The 16396-nt window shown below is 43.4% G+C and overlaps 1 protein-coding gene across 1 annotated transcript in view; it reads right to left on the reverse strand.

Annotated features, from left to right (window-relative positions):
• Positions 1-15805: 15805 nt before the first annotated feature.
• The window catches only part of LOC104166592 (solute carrier organic anion transporter family member 3A1), a gene marked incomplete at its 5' end in the record, with an annotated part of 13168 nt that continues 12577 nt past the window's right edge, over positions 15806-16396 (reverse strand). The window contains one exon of the mRNA XM_009706578.1: positions 15806-16185. Coding sequence (XP_009704880.1) covers positions 15806-16185 — 380 coding nt within the window. The remainder of the gene's footprint in view (positions 16186-16396) is intronic.

A 16396-nucleotide genomic window follows, 5' to 3' on the forward strand; every position in this document is an offset into this window, starting at 1 on the left:
CATTGGGAAGAGCATCCTGCAGTAGAGGCGATGCACAGACATGGTTAATGCTGCACTGCCTGGGACTAGAGGAGTATCTGTCATGTTTAATGCATCTTGAGAAAGCAGACAGCTTGCAGCAAGGAATTCAATAGGTTGTTTAGTTACACTGAGCTTCTAGAAGGCAAAAAACTTATTTTCACCCCTCTAAAGAAAGGAAAGGCCTTAGATATCAGTGCATTAGATCTTAAGAATATCCCATCAAAACACAGGCTGCCGTAGAGGTTGTTACCTTGTAAGAGAAATGTCTTACTGAAATCAGCAAGGTCTTTGCTCCCTCTCTCATAGGAGAAAGGTGATGAATGAAAGCAGGCAGTAGGTTCTTAGACTGTTTTCCTCAGAAATAATCCAAAACTTTTCTTCCTGGTGCATTCCAGCTTTGTTTGCTCTTAACTAGAAAACTGGAAAAGAAGAGATAAAAGGTGAATGATGCCAGGTCAGGATGTCTCTGAGTTTTAACCATCAAAAGGCTTTTCCAGCAGAAGTAGCGTTACGAAAAGTCCAAGTCAGCATGTATGACGTGGATCAAGAGCTACCTACAAATTCCAGCCCTTCTAGAAGGTACAAACACTGTTGAAGACTTCCCTTTGGATATTTTTTCCTGCCCTTGCTGAAACACACAGCTTTATTACTGACCCACACAACAGATCTGTCCTTTTCAGATACCTCTAACAATTACTCCATTCACACTGGAAGGCAGCACTGCCAGTAAGATAGTTTTGATTGTAGCCCTATATTAACTAAACATACTAATTAACTGATGCACCCTTTTATTGTCTCACATTTCCACTATCATATGGCCTGCTATGCTCTAACAATACTTTAAAATTCTAACTTATTTTGTCTCTCCTGGCTTTTAAATACCCTTGCAATCCTATTTGCAGCTTTGTATAGTGATACATATGCAAAAACTAATAAACATGCATTTTGCAGACACGCAGACATGTTCACCTTCTTCTGACTGCAGACCCCAAAAGACTGCTGCCATACTTGTTTCTAAAGCCTTAAGCCAAGTCATGAAACATTTAAATACAGCTAAAATAATATCAGGTAGCTAATTCCAGTGATGGCAACGGAGCAGGGAAAGGAAGGAGGTAAAAAGGAAACAGCTTAAATAATATTTGCTGAAAAGACGATCCTAAGTGTTATTAACCCGATTCTCCTCTGCCATCGTAATTACACCAAGGTATCTCTGGTTCAATGAGAATCAGACCCTGAAAGGTAACAAAATCCTTTCCGTTAACAAGCCCATAAACTAATGACTTTTGAAAAACTCGGCACACCAGGCTTTATGACCTGCAGTCAAAGCAGTTTAGATGTGATGCAAGGGCAAAAAGAGTCCCCTCGAACCTCATCTTGAGCTGCAAAGTTCATTCCTGTGATGAGCAAGCTTTGGTTTGCAGCTCAGTACCCTCTTCTGCATCTCCATGTGTATTCGTGGAAAAAAATTCAGCAGTATGTTTACAATACTGGGGAAAAAAAATAAGAAAAAAAAAAATCAAACACCTTTTTGTTCAAATGTCATTTCAACAAAGGCTGGGTTGTGTTCTGACTTCTGGCTTCATCCAGAAATCTAGATGTCTTTCAACTCACTCCGCTCCTTTCCAGAGGCATTTAGAAGCTGTGTGGGTGTTAGTACTGGATGAGCACTGATTTCAGTTGGGAATTTGTACCTGTTCTGAATGGAGAAAATATGCTTTGTATATACCCAAGGCATGCAGGAAAGAGGTCTCCAGGATTTCAGGTAAATGCATTCCTAATTAATCTAAGGGGAAGGGTAGCATTCAGATTCCTCTAAGGGCTGCCACAACATCATCATCATATCAATCATTCATATCATCACTTCAACAGTCCCTTTTTTCTTGCATGTAAAGAGAGGGCTGGAGAGATAAGTTTAATCCCAGAAACCATCTCTAAGGGAGAAAAGCAGGATGAGGCTCCACTCCAGCCTGATCATTTCTTAGCCTTCTGAATTTCTGATTGCTGAATTTGCCAAATTTCTGCATTGGCCTGCTGGAAGCAGCCTGAGGATCTCTCTTCATTTTGGACAGGCCATCCTGCAGCCTTTAGGGGCACATCCACTCCTCACCGCCATCATGAGTCCATCTGAAAATAAGATAAAATTCTCCATCCCATTTTCTCTCCCACCTCTCAGTAGAAATTTTCTTAACTTGCTGTATAATGAGACCATTTTTATTCTTTGTGGCCATCTCCTAAAGGTAAAAATGGGACCTCTGCTAAGCATCACCATCCCAGGCTCAAGACTTTTAATGAAAACCCGAAATTCCTTCTATTTAAGGCCAGGGAGGTGACTAATGGACTAAACAGCCTGAGAGGTGGAAGAACGGCTCCGCTGAAAAGCAACTGTGGCAGCCAGCAAGGTCCACGTGCCGAGATAATGTTCACAACGACCAGCAAGCCCCATGGACCTCAGAGAGGGAACAAACTCCCCTGATCTGCACTTTGTCCTCCTCAAGCAGCTTTTGTCTACCTACAAGGCCAGTGAAAACACCAGATTTCTACATCTGCCCTTCACCTCCATGGATTTTGACCTCTAAAATAAGAATCCTCCTACTGAGACCTCTGTATTCTGAAAAATATAAGCTATAGCTATGTAGTCTTTTGCAGACCGTGCACAAAGGCAGTACGACATGAGCAAGCTCTGCCTCTGCCTGTGGTGCTCCCAGTCCGAGGGTGAGCCCAGGTCAAGCATCACGCTGGTAGGGCAGGGCTGGCAGCATCTCCCCATCCCCTGCGGGGAGCACTAAGGGGGGAGATGCAAATTTGCAAGAGAGCAGACACAAAGCCAATTTTAAAATGAATGTTAGCCTCAAACTAACAGGGAAAATGTACCATTTGCTTTGATTTTTAAATACATTAGTTCTTCTCTCAAAGGCTGGATCAATGGAAAAAAGAAACTGAGTGATGGATAACCCTTTACCTGCTTAGGAGGAGGATTTATCCTCACGCTGTCTGGCAAAAGCATGGCCTGCTGTTAGGGGACTGCGTGCTCTTGCATTTCCCTCACAGCAGCCATGTCTGCTGCCATGTCCCAGGTGGCCACCAGGCTGGTTATGTCCTAGAAGTATTTACCAGTGGGGCCTGGAGTGGCGACAAGCCAGGAAAATTCCAGAAGGTCTATATGCACTTGTGTTTCAAAATAGAACAAAAGATTGGATTTCAAAATTTCCATAGAAGTGTAATGTTAAGCAGAAAAGATTGCTTGAAGGCAATAAAAATGTTTCATTTTGATAGAAGTCCAAATACTCTAAATTATTTTATATACTGATAGAATTCAAGCTACAGTTTCCCAAAGAAAACTCTAAGTGATCCAACTCCAACAAGACACTGCAAACTCATCAGATTTTGTTTGAATGACATATCACCAAAATGGAGATATTCCCACAAAAAGTCATAATTTTGAGGAAATGACATTTTTTCCTCATGGGGAATATTCTGACTGTCTGTATTTAGAAGTTTGGTTTTGCACTTTCCCTGCACAACTCAAAGATGATCGTGTGGAAGGACAATTGCCATGTTGTGAAGGAGCTGAATCCACCACGTTATAGAGGAGATACCTGCTGGGGCCCGAGATTTCTCCTTGTGCTGCTGAAGCTTGACTCATAAAACCAAGGTAGGTTTTGATGTGCAACACCTCTTCTAAGCAGGCTGAAAAGATTAGTCATTTTTCCCCTCTATCCCTCATTTATCAGCCTCCATCTGGTTATCTTTCATGTAGATCACAGGCACTTCGCTTGTCAAAGTTTGCAGAGCACTTGTCTCAGTTATGGCTCATTCGGTGTCAGGGAGGGAAGTATTACTGCAGCACGGCTCACAGATAACAGCATCACTTGGGAATGTGCTGAGCACCTTCCTTCTGCCCTGTACCAAAACAGCCTTACACCGTGTGTCTGTATTTACCGAGCTCCATGTGCATGTCTCCCTGCTACTTATGTGCAATAAAACATCCTTCGCCATACAGAAAGCAGGGAGCCCATCCGGGAAGAGTGAATAGGGAGGAATTTGGCTCGCTTATGGAAGTGGTGATGGTCAATAGTACCATGACAACAAAATGGTAGGTAGCATTGTAGTGTTTTGAAGGCCTCTGCAAAACACACACATGTCTAAGTCCTTTGTCTCAGCATCCAAGGCACAGGAACACAATTCAGCATGCAGCTGTCAGGAACACACCTGCTGTTTAAAAGCAAGATTTGAAAGAGAAACCTTCAGGCTCCCAGCCTGCTGAAAGGACCTGTCTGATCTTATTACCTTGTACTAGCCACAGGAGCCAGGATCCATCCCTACAGAGCTAGGGGACAGACAGCAGGAGGTACAGATGGAAAAGCCATGGATCAGCAGGCAGCTGCCTCTTGCAGAGCAACCTCTTTCTCCTGGTAAGAAGACCTCTATGGATTTGCAGTGAGGAGACAGTATGGTCTAGGGCTGGTCAGGGACAGCTGCAAACAACTCTGAAGACAGACAGTTCCTCGTCTTGCAAGGCACAAACCCATGCTCCCGCCTGGCCCATGTTTGCCAGAGGAGTGATGGGAAACCAGAGAGAAGAGATGAATAATTAATTTTGCCCTGCCATGAACAACTTGGGATCTGTCTGTCATCGCTGACTGGCCCAGCAGGGATCTTCAAAAAAGGTTTGTTGTAAAGTTCACAATTCTAATGACATGTTTTATCCTTCCAATATTCTCCGCTCCTGATCACCAGATTCCTCTTTGCCTGATCCTTACTCCAGTAAGCACACATCCTAGGGCATGCTCTGGTTGCAAGCACAGGAACACCAGAATACAAAACCAAAACAAATTCTTTCAAGCTCTAACAGCTACTTCATGCCATTCAACCAGCTCAGAGGCACCATAAAGATCACCTGAGGCTGCAGGAGCTGAGCAAACTTGGTGCAGAGCTAAAACCTTCTGCTAAGCACATTCCTGGATACACAACAACTTTTTCAGCTTGGAGCTTCCCCAGACTTCATCACCAATCACTGCCTTAAACCGAGCCCAGGCTCAGAATCACAGGATCAGTTTGGTCGGAAGAGAGCTCTGGGATCATCGAGTCCAACCTTTGCCCTAACACCACCATGTCAACTAGACCATAGCACTAAGTGCCATGTCCAGTCTTTTCTTAAAGACCTCCAGGGATGGTGACTCCACCACGTCCCTGGGCAGCTCAGTCCAATGCCTAACAACCCCTTCTGTGAAGAAATGCCTCCTCATTTCTAGCCTGAACTTCCCCTGACACAGAATACCACAAGCAGGCTGGCCTTGGGAAGGCTACCAGGATCACACCCTCCCTAGGACCAGCACCATAGCAGCAAGACTTACCCAAGATCCATGGACAGCAAGGAGGAGATGTATCAGAGGGGGCTGAAGGAGGCAGATAAACTTATGCTGTTGATGTGACCCATCTGTGAGTCCTTTCTAATTAAAGCAAGGCTCACAGCACAGCCACACACACAGCCCTGCTGCTAATTAGGGAGGGCTGAGCACTGCCACATTAACCTCCTGGTCTCAAAACATTAACTTTACCAGGTGTAATATCTTCTAGGTGACATAAAGGTTAATAATCTGCATCCACAACAGAATCCAGCTCTGTAAACAGCCAATTAACTGGGTTCTGTTAGAGGCAGCAACAAAATGCAAGGTCTAGGGTGGCTGAAGGGAGGTCCCAAAAAGCTGGGTGAGATGTGTGCTGGTGTGCACACCCACTGTGGGGGACCTGTAAGGAACGGCCAGTGGAGCATGCAGGAGCGATTCCTTCAGAGGGAGTCTGTGTAGGCTCCAACACCAGCAGTAGCTATGCTGAGGGAAAGCAGTAAAATGAAATAAAAGATTCTTCACTGTCAACATTTAGCAAAACATTTTTTCCAGCCTTCCTCCCCCCCTCCTTCCTCCTGAACCATACTCCAAAGCTTCTGTTGTTTGAAAGTGAATTCAAAGCAACAGTGGTTGGATTCCAGTTGTATGCAGTGAAATGGAAGGGTTTTTTTCTAACTCTTAATCTCTGTTTTGCCCTCTGCCTTCCAGAAGAGGGAATTGGAACAGGGAAGGATAAAAAATGGAACAAACAAGGAATAACTGAATATTCAACTCAGTTTGAATGTAATTGCCTCATTTAGCCTCATTTTGTAGAAGCTCAGGAGAAAATTATTCTTTTCATACAACAGATTTGAAACATTTAAAAATGATGGGTCAAATAAATGCTTACTTTTATTCTGACCAATGCAGCAGCTAGAACAAGTGGAAACGGGTATCATCACATTCTCATGAATATGCCACTGCTGGCCCGACCCCGTGGCACCAGGCACTTTGATGGAGATGAAGGGAGAAGCCTCTGCAGCTCTCAGAGCAAAAACAGCTGCAGGGGCTCAGGGTGCTTTGCAGGGCTCAGCCACTTCACTGAGCTGTTGTTATTTTAGCTAAAAGCTTTTTTTTTTTTTCTTCTTTCCTCCACAGCTGAACTCACACAAAGAGTGTCAGACACATTCGTCATCAAGACGACATCCAGCATTCTTCCTAACTGCTCAACTCATGTTCCCTCTGAGCTCCTCCTCATCTTACTGTCTTCCAGGTGCTCAAGTTTCCCCATTCTGCAACCATCTAGGATGTCCCCGTTTTCCCTCTCCTTTTCTACAACCATTAATTAAACTTCATCTTGCCCTTTCCAAAAATCTCCCTTACCTTCTCTCTCACAACCACTTCTTCACTGGGACCTCTCCTCCGAAGGCACTGCATATGTACGGGAACACGCTCAGCCCGACTATCATTTCTAGCAACCTTTCAACCTCAACATTGAATCTCCAACCCGAACTCTCAACCGCTTTTACTGAAACTGAAAACTTTCTGGGAGGGACAGAGGACCAGCCCAGCTAGCCAAGCTGGGAGAACCAAAGAGATCATCCAGTGAGACAGAAGAAGAATGAAAATAGTGGTTTTAATATAATTTACAGCAAACTTACAGTATGTATTTCACATCACATATTTCTAAACTGCTCATCTGGAAAATATAAGCTGCAAAAATACAGAACACAGTACTCAAAATATATCGAGCATGTGGTTTCTCTCTTTTTTTTTTTTTTTTTTTTTTTAAATCAATTATACAGTGAAACATTTCCTTTTCCAAACCAGGTTTTGGTTTATTTTGGAAGTGCTGCTAAACATCTGCAAAATTAACAGCAGTCAAACCAGCACACTTCAAAGATCTTTCTGAGGACCACTTTCCCTTGGGCATGGTAGGAGAAGACTAACCCACAGCCCAAGGCAGACGCAGAAGCACGTGGGCTCATCCAGGTCCCATGCATGCTGCTAGAGACCATCTGTGGAGATATCCTATGCAGGAAGAACCTTCTTCACATACAACCACCCACAAATGCTGCTCTGCCCAGGTCACTATGAAGAACAGCAACGGTATGAGGGAGAAACATCACTACCTGCTCTGGTATGGAGGCAGGTAGATACTCCTCCAATATTGTGCACCCTGTGCAGAGCCTGGGGGGCAGGGGAGTTTTGAGCCATAGGTGTGACAAACTGCATGGGGTGGTCATGTTCCTCCAACAAAACAATCAATGTGGAAGCACCTTCCACACGCCAGTGGAAGATGACATCCACACACCGGCTGCAAACACTTGCCAGAGAAGTCCTGAGCTTCTGAAGCGAGGAGAAACTCCCACCAACAACCCAGTTAAGAGATGCATCAGGATTTGGAGGGCACGTGGCAGACCTGCCTCACTGAAATGTATTAATTCTGTTATTGCACCATGGAGAAACATGAGGATGGAGAAGGGAGTGGGTTAAGGAACAAAGTTCCCAATACTCTTACTAGCCAAAACAGAAAAAGGCCTTCAGTGTTTGCCAGAGCCACAGAGGGGCCAGCTGGTTGAGTTAAGAACAGAACTTCTTTCCCAATCTGCTTTGAATTTCAGGCTCTCGTTTGCTCAGCTGTAGCTGCTGCTGAGGAATCTTAAAGGTGGAGAATAACCAGGTTACACAGGCAAGGCATATGCTCCTGATCAACCTCTGCATCAGGAAAACAAGCAAAGAGAAATGTGCCAGACTAAAACTTTGCCTTCCCTCCACCATGAATGAACCATGGCCAGGGACTGGCTGGGCAGCACTCTTGCTTCTGCTCACAACTCTGCTCACCGCTTCAAGTCATGACCTGCTCTCCTCCTGTGTATTTAAGCTGCCCTCACTCCCTCCACTCTGGCTGGTTTTCATATGGTGCTCATGTCTCATCTATACAGGGCAAAAGGAATTTTAAAATAGTCTTCCTGCCAACATTTCCCATATAGTGTCATTTATGCATTTCTAGCTCACAGGACCCCAAATGTCCCCATGCCTGGAATATCACATAAGTACATACAGCAGGGAAAAAAACATTTCTGCAGACTGCATTTGACTTGTATCAAAATCCTAACGAACACCACATTTATTGTACTTTATTTACATGGTAGTCACGTATAATAATATTACAATACAGCGTTCCATTTGCAGTGGTAGGCACTATGGGTTTTAAAAGGTCACAGCTCTTCCCCTGCTCCCATCCCCACCCTTCCTCCCTACGGATGTGGTACCCAAGCAAACCAAGAGCTCCCTTATGGGCGGTCCCAGAGCTGCTGTTTTCCTCTGAACTCTGCTCTGAGATGGCTTCTTCCCAAAAGTAGATGATGGGAGCTGCTTTCATATGCTAACATGGAGGCTCCCAAACTTTAGTGGTCATAGACCACTGGCAACCCTTAACATTTGTCAAGGACAGTTATGCATAACCTCATCACCATGCTTTGCACTGAAAACATTGCGAAGGCAATGTGGGGCTGTAGACAAGCTACAGACCTCTGAGCACAGCTTAGAGGCCACCTGTGATCAACAGAGCACAGTTTTGGTCCCACTGTGCGTTAAGACTTTAGGAAAATGGCTGTGAGTCTTCAAGAGGGATCATCATCCTCCAATCAGGCAGAAAGCATCACGGGCGAAGAACAGGGGTCATTTCTACCTTTCAAGTTCACAGAGTTAAGAGTTGTGAGGCACCAAAAACATAACACTGAGATGCAGTTTGTGTTGAGGAGTAAATGTACCGGTATTTGTGCGATGCCATGCTGCAAAAGAAAAGGCTTTTGAAGGGCTAAGGTAGACATGGCAGGGAAAGATGTCTTTTGCTGCCCTACCAACTGGCAATTCAATTGGGAAGAACTAAGATATGTTAGGCCATATGCAACTCCCCGATTCCCTACAGATTTTTGCTTCCAATCTAAGAGCTGTGCAAACATTGCACATAAAATTTGCACCACCTGCTTCACCTTAGTACCAATTTGGTTTTGTCTGGGTTCATACCCTTCTCGTGTTTGCTCTCAGTAATTACTCAAATGAATGCATTAACTGGTAGGAACACAGGGAGAGGCAGAGAATTTCAAGCATCTGTGAGAGAATATTCCTGGAAAGTGGATTGTGAGTTGGAAGCCAGCACTTTGGCTGTCCTGGAGCAGTGTATGTCCAGTGGCGTTCTGCCCACTGGCATTCAGCAACGATCCTCTTACTCAATTCCTAATCACATACTTCTGAACTAAATATTTGTACTGATGAGAAAATTCCAGCCTAGGGAACTCAGGGAGCAGAAATATCCCCCATGATTTCTATCTCCAGTCAGAACAAACCAACATGTACGAATTACAAGAAAGCTTTTCCAAACCCCTCCAGACCACAGATGATATGCAGAAATGACCTTGCAAATACACTGGAGGCATTTTCTTGGTTTTCTCAGCAATTCGCAAGGAAGAAATAAAAGGGAAATTCCATTTATGAAGTTGCTATAAATTATTTCCCGAGTTGGACTTGACAAGTTTCTTATTGCTTTCTGCCATTTGTAGACACCAACCTTGTGCAGAACAAGCTTGGCACTACAAACTGCCAGGGTATTGCTAACCTTGTCCTTCCTAGGCTGTGACACTCTGCTCTGCCGCACTTAACCTGAAGAAAGTGAGGGAAACATTGCAAACTCATGGTATCCCAAAGACCCCATCCCTGGAGTCACTCCATTCATCAAACAGAGACTGAAGCAAAGTTTTGACAAGCAAAACATCATATACACTACATACATCCTACGATCCCACTCTTGCAGCCATCTAAATGGATTCCTCTGTCAACGTGGCTTCTCCTGAACTCCCTGTGTCCTTTCAGGACTGAGGGATGCTCACAGCTGAGCAGGTGTGGCAAGACTGAGGCTGAAAGAGAAGCGGTCTGTGTTCATATTCTGTCAAAGAAAGCACCGGTATTGCTTCTGAGTAGACAGAGCCTCCTTCTGCTCCACTGGATTCAGGGAACAGACAATGGCCAAAGATTTTACTTGGCATCACTAGTTAATAAAGAAGTACCTAATGTCTAAGAACTGCTGAAAGGCCATTTTTCAGTGAAGCCATTGTATTAAGACTCAGATTGGCTAGAAATGTCAATGGAATGATAGAAAACATCATTTGCGGCCTAGAAGTAATAGATATAGTGGATAAAAGCAGAACAAACTGTAATACTTTGAGCATATGTAATACTAAGTGAGACCTGCTGGCATCCTAGGCAAATTTAAATGCCACTCAATAACCCTGAACACCTTGTATTGACTTGGTAGAGCTGAGCTGTGCTTTGCCATTGGGAGGAAGAAAGAACTGAGGCTGGAGAAAGGAAGCTGATGGTCAGTTTGGAAGAAATGCCCACAAACTGTGGGTCTCAGGGAGGTGGGGCAGGTAGGTCTATCTAGGAGCACAGAAGGGTGGATAATCCTTTCAGGGACTCTGAGGGGCTCAGCCACAATGACCTGGTTGTCCCTTTCCTCCCTGGATCAATCTCATTCATCAGATAACCGAAGCTGAGACTGGCTTATGCTAAAGGCTCCCATCACACGATTGCCCATCTTAATAACTGCTGCCTATGTTCACACCAATTGTATGTTGGCTGCCTGTCTCCTGGAGTTGCTGCCAAGAAAAAAGGCAAGTCACAGCAGCAACATGGGACGTTGGGAGAGGTGAACTCAGATTTATGTAAGAAAAGCAAAAACTCCTAATGCAAATGGGAACAGGTCAGTATTATTGCTTATATTCAGGGGTGCTCTGCCCTACGCACTGAAAGCCTGTGAACTTTGCAGGCATTAATCAGATCTAGAGAGAGAACAAAACCAAACCTGCTTCTGTCTGCAAAGCTAGTTCATGTGAAATTAGGGGGAGAGATGAGCATGGCTGTGTCTAAAGGCAGAGTGGGAGTAAGTCCGGAAACCCTCGTGAATAAAGAAACAAAGCTGTTATCGCATCAGTCCAGTGAAGCATCTGCGTATGTCTTTAATACTGACAATTCCTCATGTCACCTGCCAAAAATAAAACAAACATCACGCCAAGATTGCCCAAGTCTTAAGAAAATACTGAGCCCAACACACCCAGCTGTGACAAACTCTCACATGGCAGCAACAGCCATGGCTGACTCGGGGGCTAAAGCTTCACAATGCTGGTAGCCTTCAGATTGTCTTGGGTTTGCTGTGGAGTAAAGCCGCTCGTTACAACACAGAGTCACCTTTCTGTCTCCCAGGACCTTGTTTACTGAGAAAAAATAGGTGTCTGACTGAGACACAAAGGTAAACCTGAAGTACATTGCACCCAACAGCAATATGATGAACATAAAACTGATGGGGATAGGAGGGACTCTAAATCTCATTCACTCCCTTAATTTTTAAATTTTTTTTTCAAGAAAAAAAATGTCAATGCATCTCAGCCATTTGGAAATACTCCAATTGCTTTCCAAATGTCTGCAGATCATCAGTTCAATTCTGAAGCGTTTTGAAGCATAGCTAACTCAGCTAATTGAAGCTAATTCCTCTCTGCACCTTTCCCTTTTCACCTTCCCAGCAAGGTGAAACCCAACTGAGATTAACAGCAGCAGCACTGAGTAGTTCAGGGCATCTCACAGCAGCTATGGCAATGTGAGGCCCCTCACACAAGGAATGGAAGGTTTGTCTAGATAATTCAAGTGATGGCCTTTTCGGTCCCACTATACATCCAAGATGTGCTGGGCAGAGTCAGAAAAATGTATGATTTCAATATGTATAAAAAGAGGGTTTTGAAAATGCATCCCCTTGTTAACAAGGATGCAAGGAAATCGATTCTAGCATCATCTGCACCAATTTTAGATCGGGGTCCCCTTTTGATTCCACTGGGGCTACGCCAAGGTGGTATCTGTGCAAGGGAAAGGAAACTCCAACCTGAAGTCATGCAAGGCAACTGGACAATCCCATAGAGACTGCTAAATCTCAAGTAGTTTATTTTTTCAAACATCCCACTCCTTAGCAGACAGCCATGCAGGGAACACAGTGCTTGGAAACGTCAAAATAACATTTCTGCTGAGACTGAGGTCTCAACAAAACCCTGAATTTCAATGCCCCTGAATATGGAGAAAAAATTTCCAACATTGAATCTGGACTGCACAGCTCAGACCATGCCCCTGTTCCTGTTCCCAGGAATGGGCATTTTTCTAACTCCATCCTTGTTCTTAAGTTTCCTGCATGGTTAAGGCAGTTGTGGGATGGAAACGAAGTGCTGACAGGTGAAGGCCCATACTGCGACTTGGAAAGTGGGAGGATGTCTGAGACTCTTCGTTTGTTGTTCTGTAACAAAAATTGGGTCACAGGCAAAACTGGTTTGTGGTTTTGAAACCAGAAAAAACAAAGAGCCTGCTGGGATGGATGAAGGTTTTGGTCTGTGTGTTTTCTTTAAACTAAAGCTCTGTTCTTGAATCTGTACCAAAGCACTGACAGTAAAGCGCTTCATGACGCAGGCATCTGATAAATCCTTAAAATAAAATAAAAAAAAAGAGTGGGATGGGGAGAGAGCTTTTCAAAAGTTGCATTATCAAAAGAAATAAAACAACAATCACACAGGAATTTTAAGTTACAGCTTAAAAATAATGTAAGTAACCCCATTCAACTGTGTCTCCCATACATACCAAGAGAAGAGATTAATGAAAAAAAAAACCAAAAAACACATTAACTGCCCTGGAATCCTGTTCTATAACTCTGGTCAAGGGGGACTTTTGACTGTACTGACAAACCACAGCTATTGAACATTGGGAGTTTGTTTTGCATCATGTCAGCATGCTATTCTCCTTCACTTTGGACTTTCAGATGGGAAAAAACCAAAACTGTGAAAGTGGTTATAGAATTTCAGGCAATCAGGCTTTTAGAAAGGTCCTATTCTGTGACATTTGTGTTTGAGTCTGAATGTGTGTGTATAGTATAAAATTATGAGCTAACATTTGAAAAGACAGCAGTCCAAGTAATAAATTTGCAGAATGAAGAGAACTGTACGGAATGATTTCAAAGGCTTATACTTGACAATTATACATATTTTATGAGGCAGTTATGCACCCTGTGCCTTTTTTAAATTCATTGTTTTATGGATGCAGTATCTCCATTTTAGCAGACAGGATATACTAAACCAATCTAATGGTCTAAAAAGCACCATTTACCACCCAACATAACAATGGCACTGCATAGCTTAATAACTTTTTTTCCTTAAACTCCTTCAATTAATCAAGTGATTCTTAACATGGCTGAAAACCAAGAATCAAATATCTGCAGTTACAATATTTGTTGAGTATTTGGCACAGTGGAGTTTGTTTGATACACCCTTTTTTTTTTTTTTTTTCTCTTCTTGTTGCTGAACATATAATGCTGTGCATAAACTACAAACACACATGTAAAGTCAGTCAAGTGGAAGCAGTTTGATATCCCACACCCATGTTTCAATGTTTAGGTAAGAGTAAAGTCTGCTAAAAAGGTATTGAACATGAATGGTAAGTTATCAACCCTCTGTAATTGTGCCAACTCTGGGGTGTCCACTGCCAGCAATGGACGAGGACTTGGGGAAGATCAGCCCCTCCACCAGCTGCATGGAAGTGATGTCCAGCATTCGGTTCAACATGCCAGGTTACTTCTCGAAACATCTGCAAGTTCACAACAGCTTCAAAATACAAACAAAAAAAAGGAGCTTTTTGATTATGATGCTAACCCTTAAAACCCTTCTGACATTTAGTCCATTGGAAATGGGTCTGGTTCCCGGGGAAAACTCATCACAATCAATTTGTATTGCTTTCCAGCAAAAAAAAAGAATGTTTTGGAAAAAGAAAAATATGCATGCAAAATAAGCCTGACCTCACGCTTCTTGAAGTCAGATGAAAGCTTCCCCATGATTTTTGCAGGCTTAGGTAAGACTCCATTGCAAAAGCAAAGCCAAATCTGCTCCTGCATAGGTGCCTCTTGAGGATCTGAATGAAAATTTCAGAGGTACCCAATGCTGGCCAGCCTCTGCTCCCATAACCCAGCCTTCCATAAGAACACTATTTGCACATCTAAGGGCAAAACATGGCCTCCAGGAGGGGAGATTATTTCACCTTCCTCACATGGCTTCCACCGAAGTCAGTCGAATTTCTCAGGTGAAAAAAAAAAGCAATTGTGAGGGTTGCAGGATTAAGGTCAGTATTCCTTTCATCTTTTACACACACACACACACACACACGCACACTTACTTTAAAGAAAACATCCACCACACAATTTCTAGATTGCAAATTATATATATCTCTTTAAAAACTGGAGAGAACATAAACAGCCTCTCCACATATATATATATGTATTCACCGAGTCACATAGAATATGAAAAAACTATATTATGTAAATCAACATATTATCTATAATTCTCCAACTGACAATTGTTTTTATAGAGACACAGTGCATTTGTTCTCTTTTTTAAAAACAGATTATGTGTCTTCATTGGCTTGGTAGCATATTAGAATGAAGGCGTATGGATAAAAAACGCAGAGGATTAAACAAACCCCTTGAGTCACGTTATGTTTGGGTGAATTAAACAGGATCCTTCCCCAAACTAGCATAAATAAATCCTCCCTATGGAAAAGTGTCAGCGATTTAAGGGTTAACATAGATTTGAAAATAATTTTTTAAAAAAATCTTACTAGAGGACTACACAGACAAGTATTTGGAATTCATCCTCCTTTAAAAATGACAGCACGTTTGGCAAGTGTGAGCAAATGTCTTGAACTTTACTGGGTTGGAGAGATCTGAGCACAGCTATTCACAGACAATCACCAAGCTGCAATCTGCGAATAAGCCTTGGCTGGGAGGACTCGGATACCTCTGACAGCATGGCTCACCACCTGAAAGGTTTCCAGCAGCTTTCAAAGTATTTATCGTGGACTCGTGGCTGGTGACAGAGTGTGACTGATGGAACAACTCCAGCACCGCTCCCTCTTTGCTACCACGGAGTGCAGCGGGTTTGAACAGCACCCCGACCAGCTAACCCTTCAGCCCATGCTGTGGGGCTCAACACATCCCTGGGACCCTGTTCCCAATGCCTGTTCCGGCACTGCCGTTATCACCTTGCTTTCTCTATGCCTCATGCCCAAGCCTGTCCGTTTGCCGAGCTCTCTGATGAACCTCTGCAGATGCCCTTCTTGGAAGCTTGTACTGTCATCAAAGGGGCTGGTACCCAGCCACAGCGGCTCCCTGCTTTCTCCATCACCCTGCAGGATGTCGCAAGTGATCCCAATAAAAGATGCTGTTCTCAAGAATCGTGGCTGGGTCTAACTTTGAGAAAAAGACAAAAGTTTCCTGCGTTGCCATTGTTTTGCAGTTCTGTTTCTTCATTCGTGCTCTCTTCTTGTTTTTATTAAAAAGGACCCTTGTATTATTAACATAGTTCACCCCTCCACAGTCACTATAAAACAGACTCCATATTTTCACACCACTCATGATCTTCAAGGTTATAGATAAATTTTGTCCTATGTGATTGATTTTGGGGCATTGAGTCCCGCCCCAGATTGTCTAGGGTGAGAGTAGAGGCAAAAAACTCACTAGTGCTGAGACCACCTTCGTGGTTCTTGATGTATCTTTTATAGTTTTTCCTCAAGCACTGCCAGGTGGTTGTATATAAGATGAATGCAAAAGACTTCAGGGCTATAGCGATACTAACATACAGGTATCTATAGACCACGTTGTCGTACAACGCGCAGGCTCCTTGCTCGCCACAGAACGTGCTCCAAAACAGACAGGTGGAGTCAATTCCAGCCCCAAAGATCAGCGGAGGTGGGATAAAACCTGTCAAAATAAGAGAGACAAATCATGCTTTTATGATCCTTATGATAAAGAGAGGACATGATCGTAGAGAACGGAAAGAGAGCATACTTTATCAAGGTTAATGGTCCCAGCTGCAGCCTGTGATTCTAATTTTTTAAGTTCTAAATCAACCTAAACAACACCCATGGATGAGTTTTTAGCTTGGACTCAACGTCTACTGAAGAGATTCCTG

Source organism: Cariama cristata, unplaced genomic scaffold (genome assembly GCF_000690535.1).
Source record: "Cariama cristata isolate BGI_N322 unplaced genomic scaffold, ASM69053v1 scaffold13288, whole genome shotgun sequence".
Classification (NCBI taxonomy): domain Eukaryota; kingdom Metazoa; phylum Chordata; class Aves; order Cariamiformes; family Cariamidae; genus Cariama; species Cariama cristata.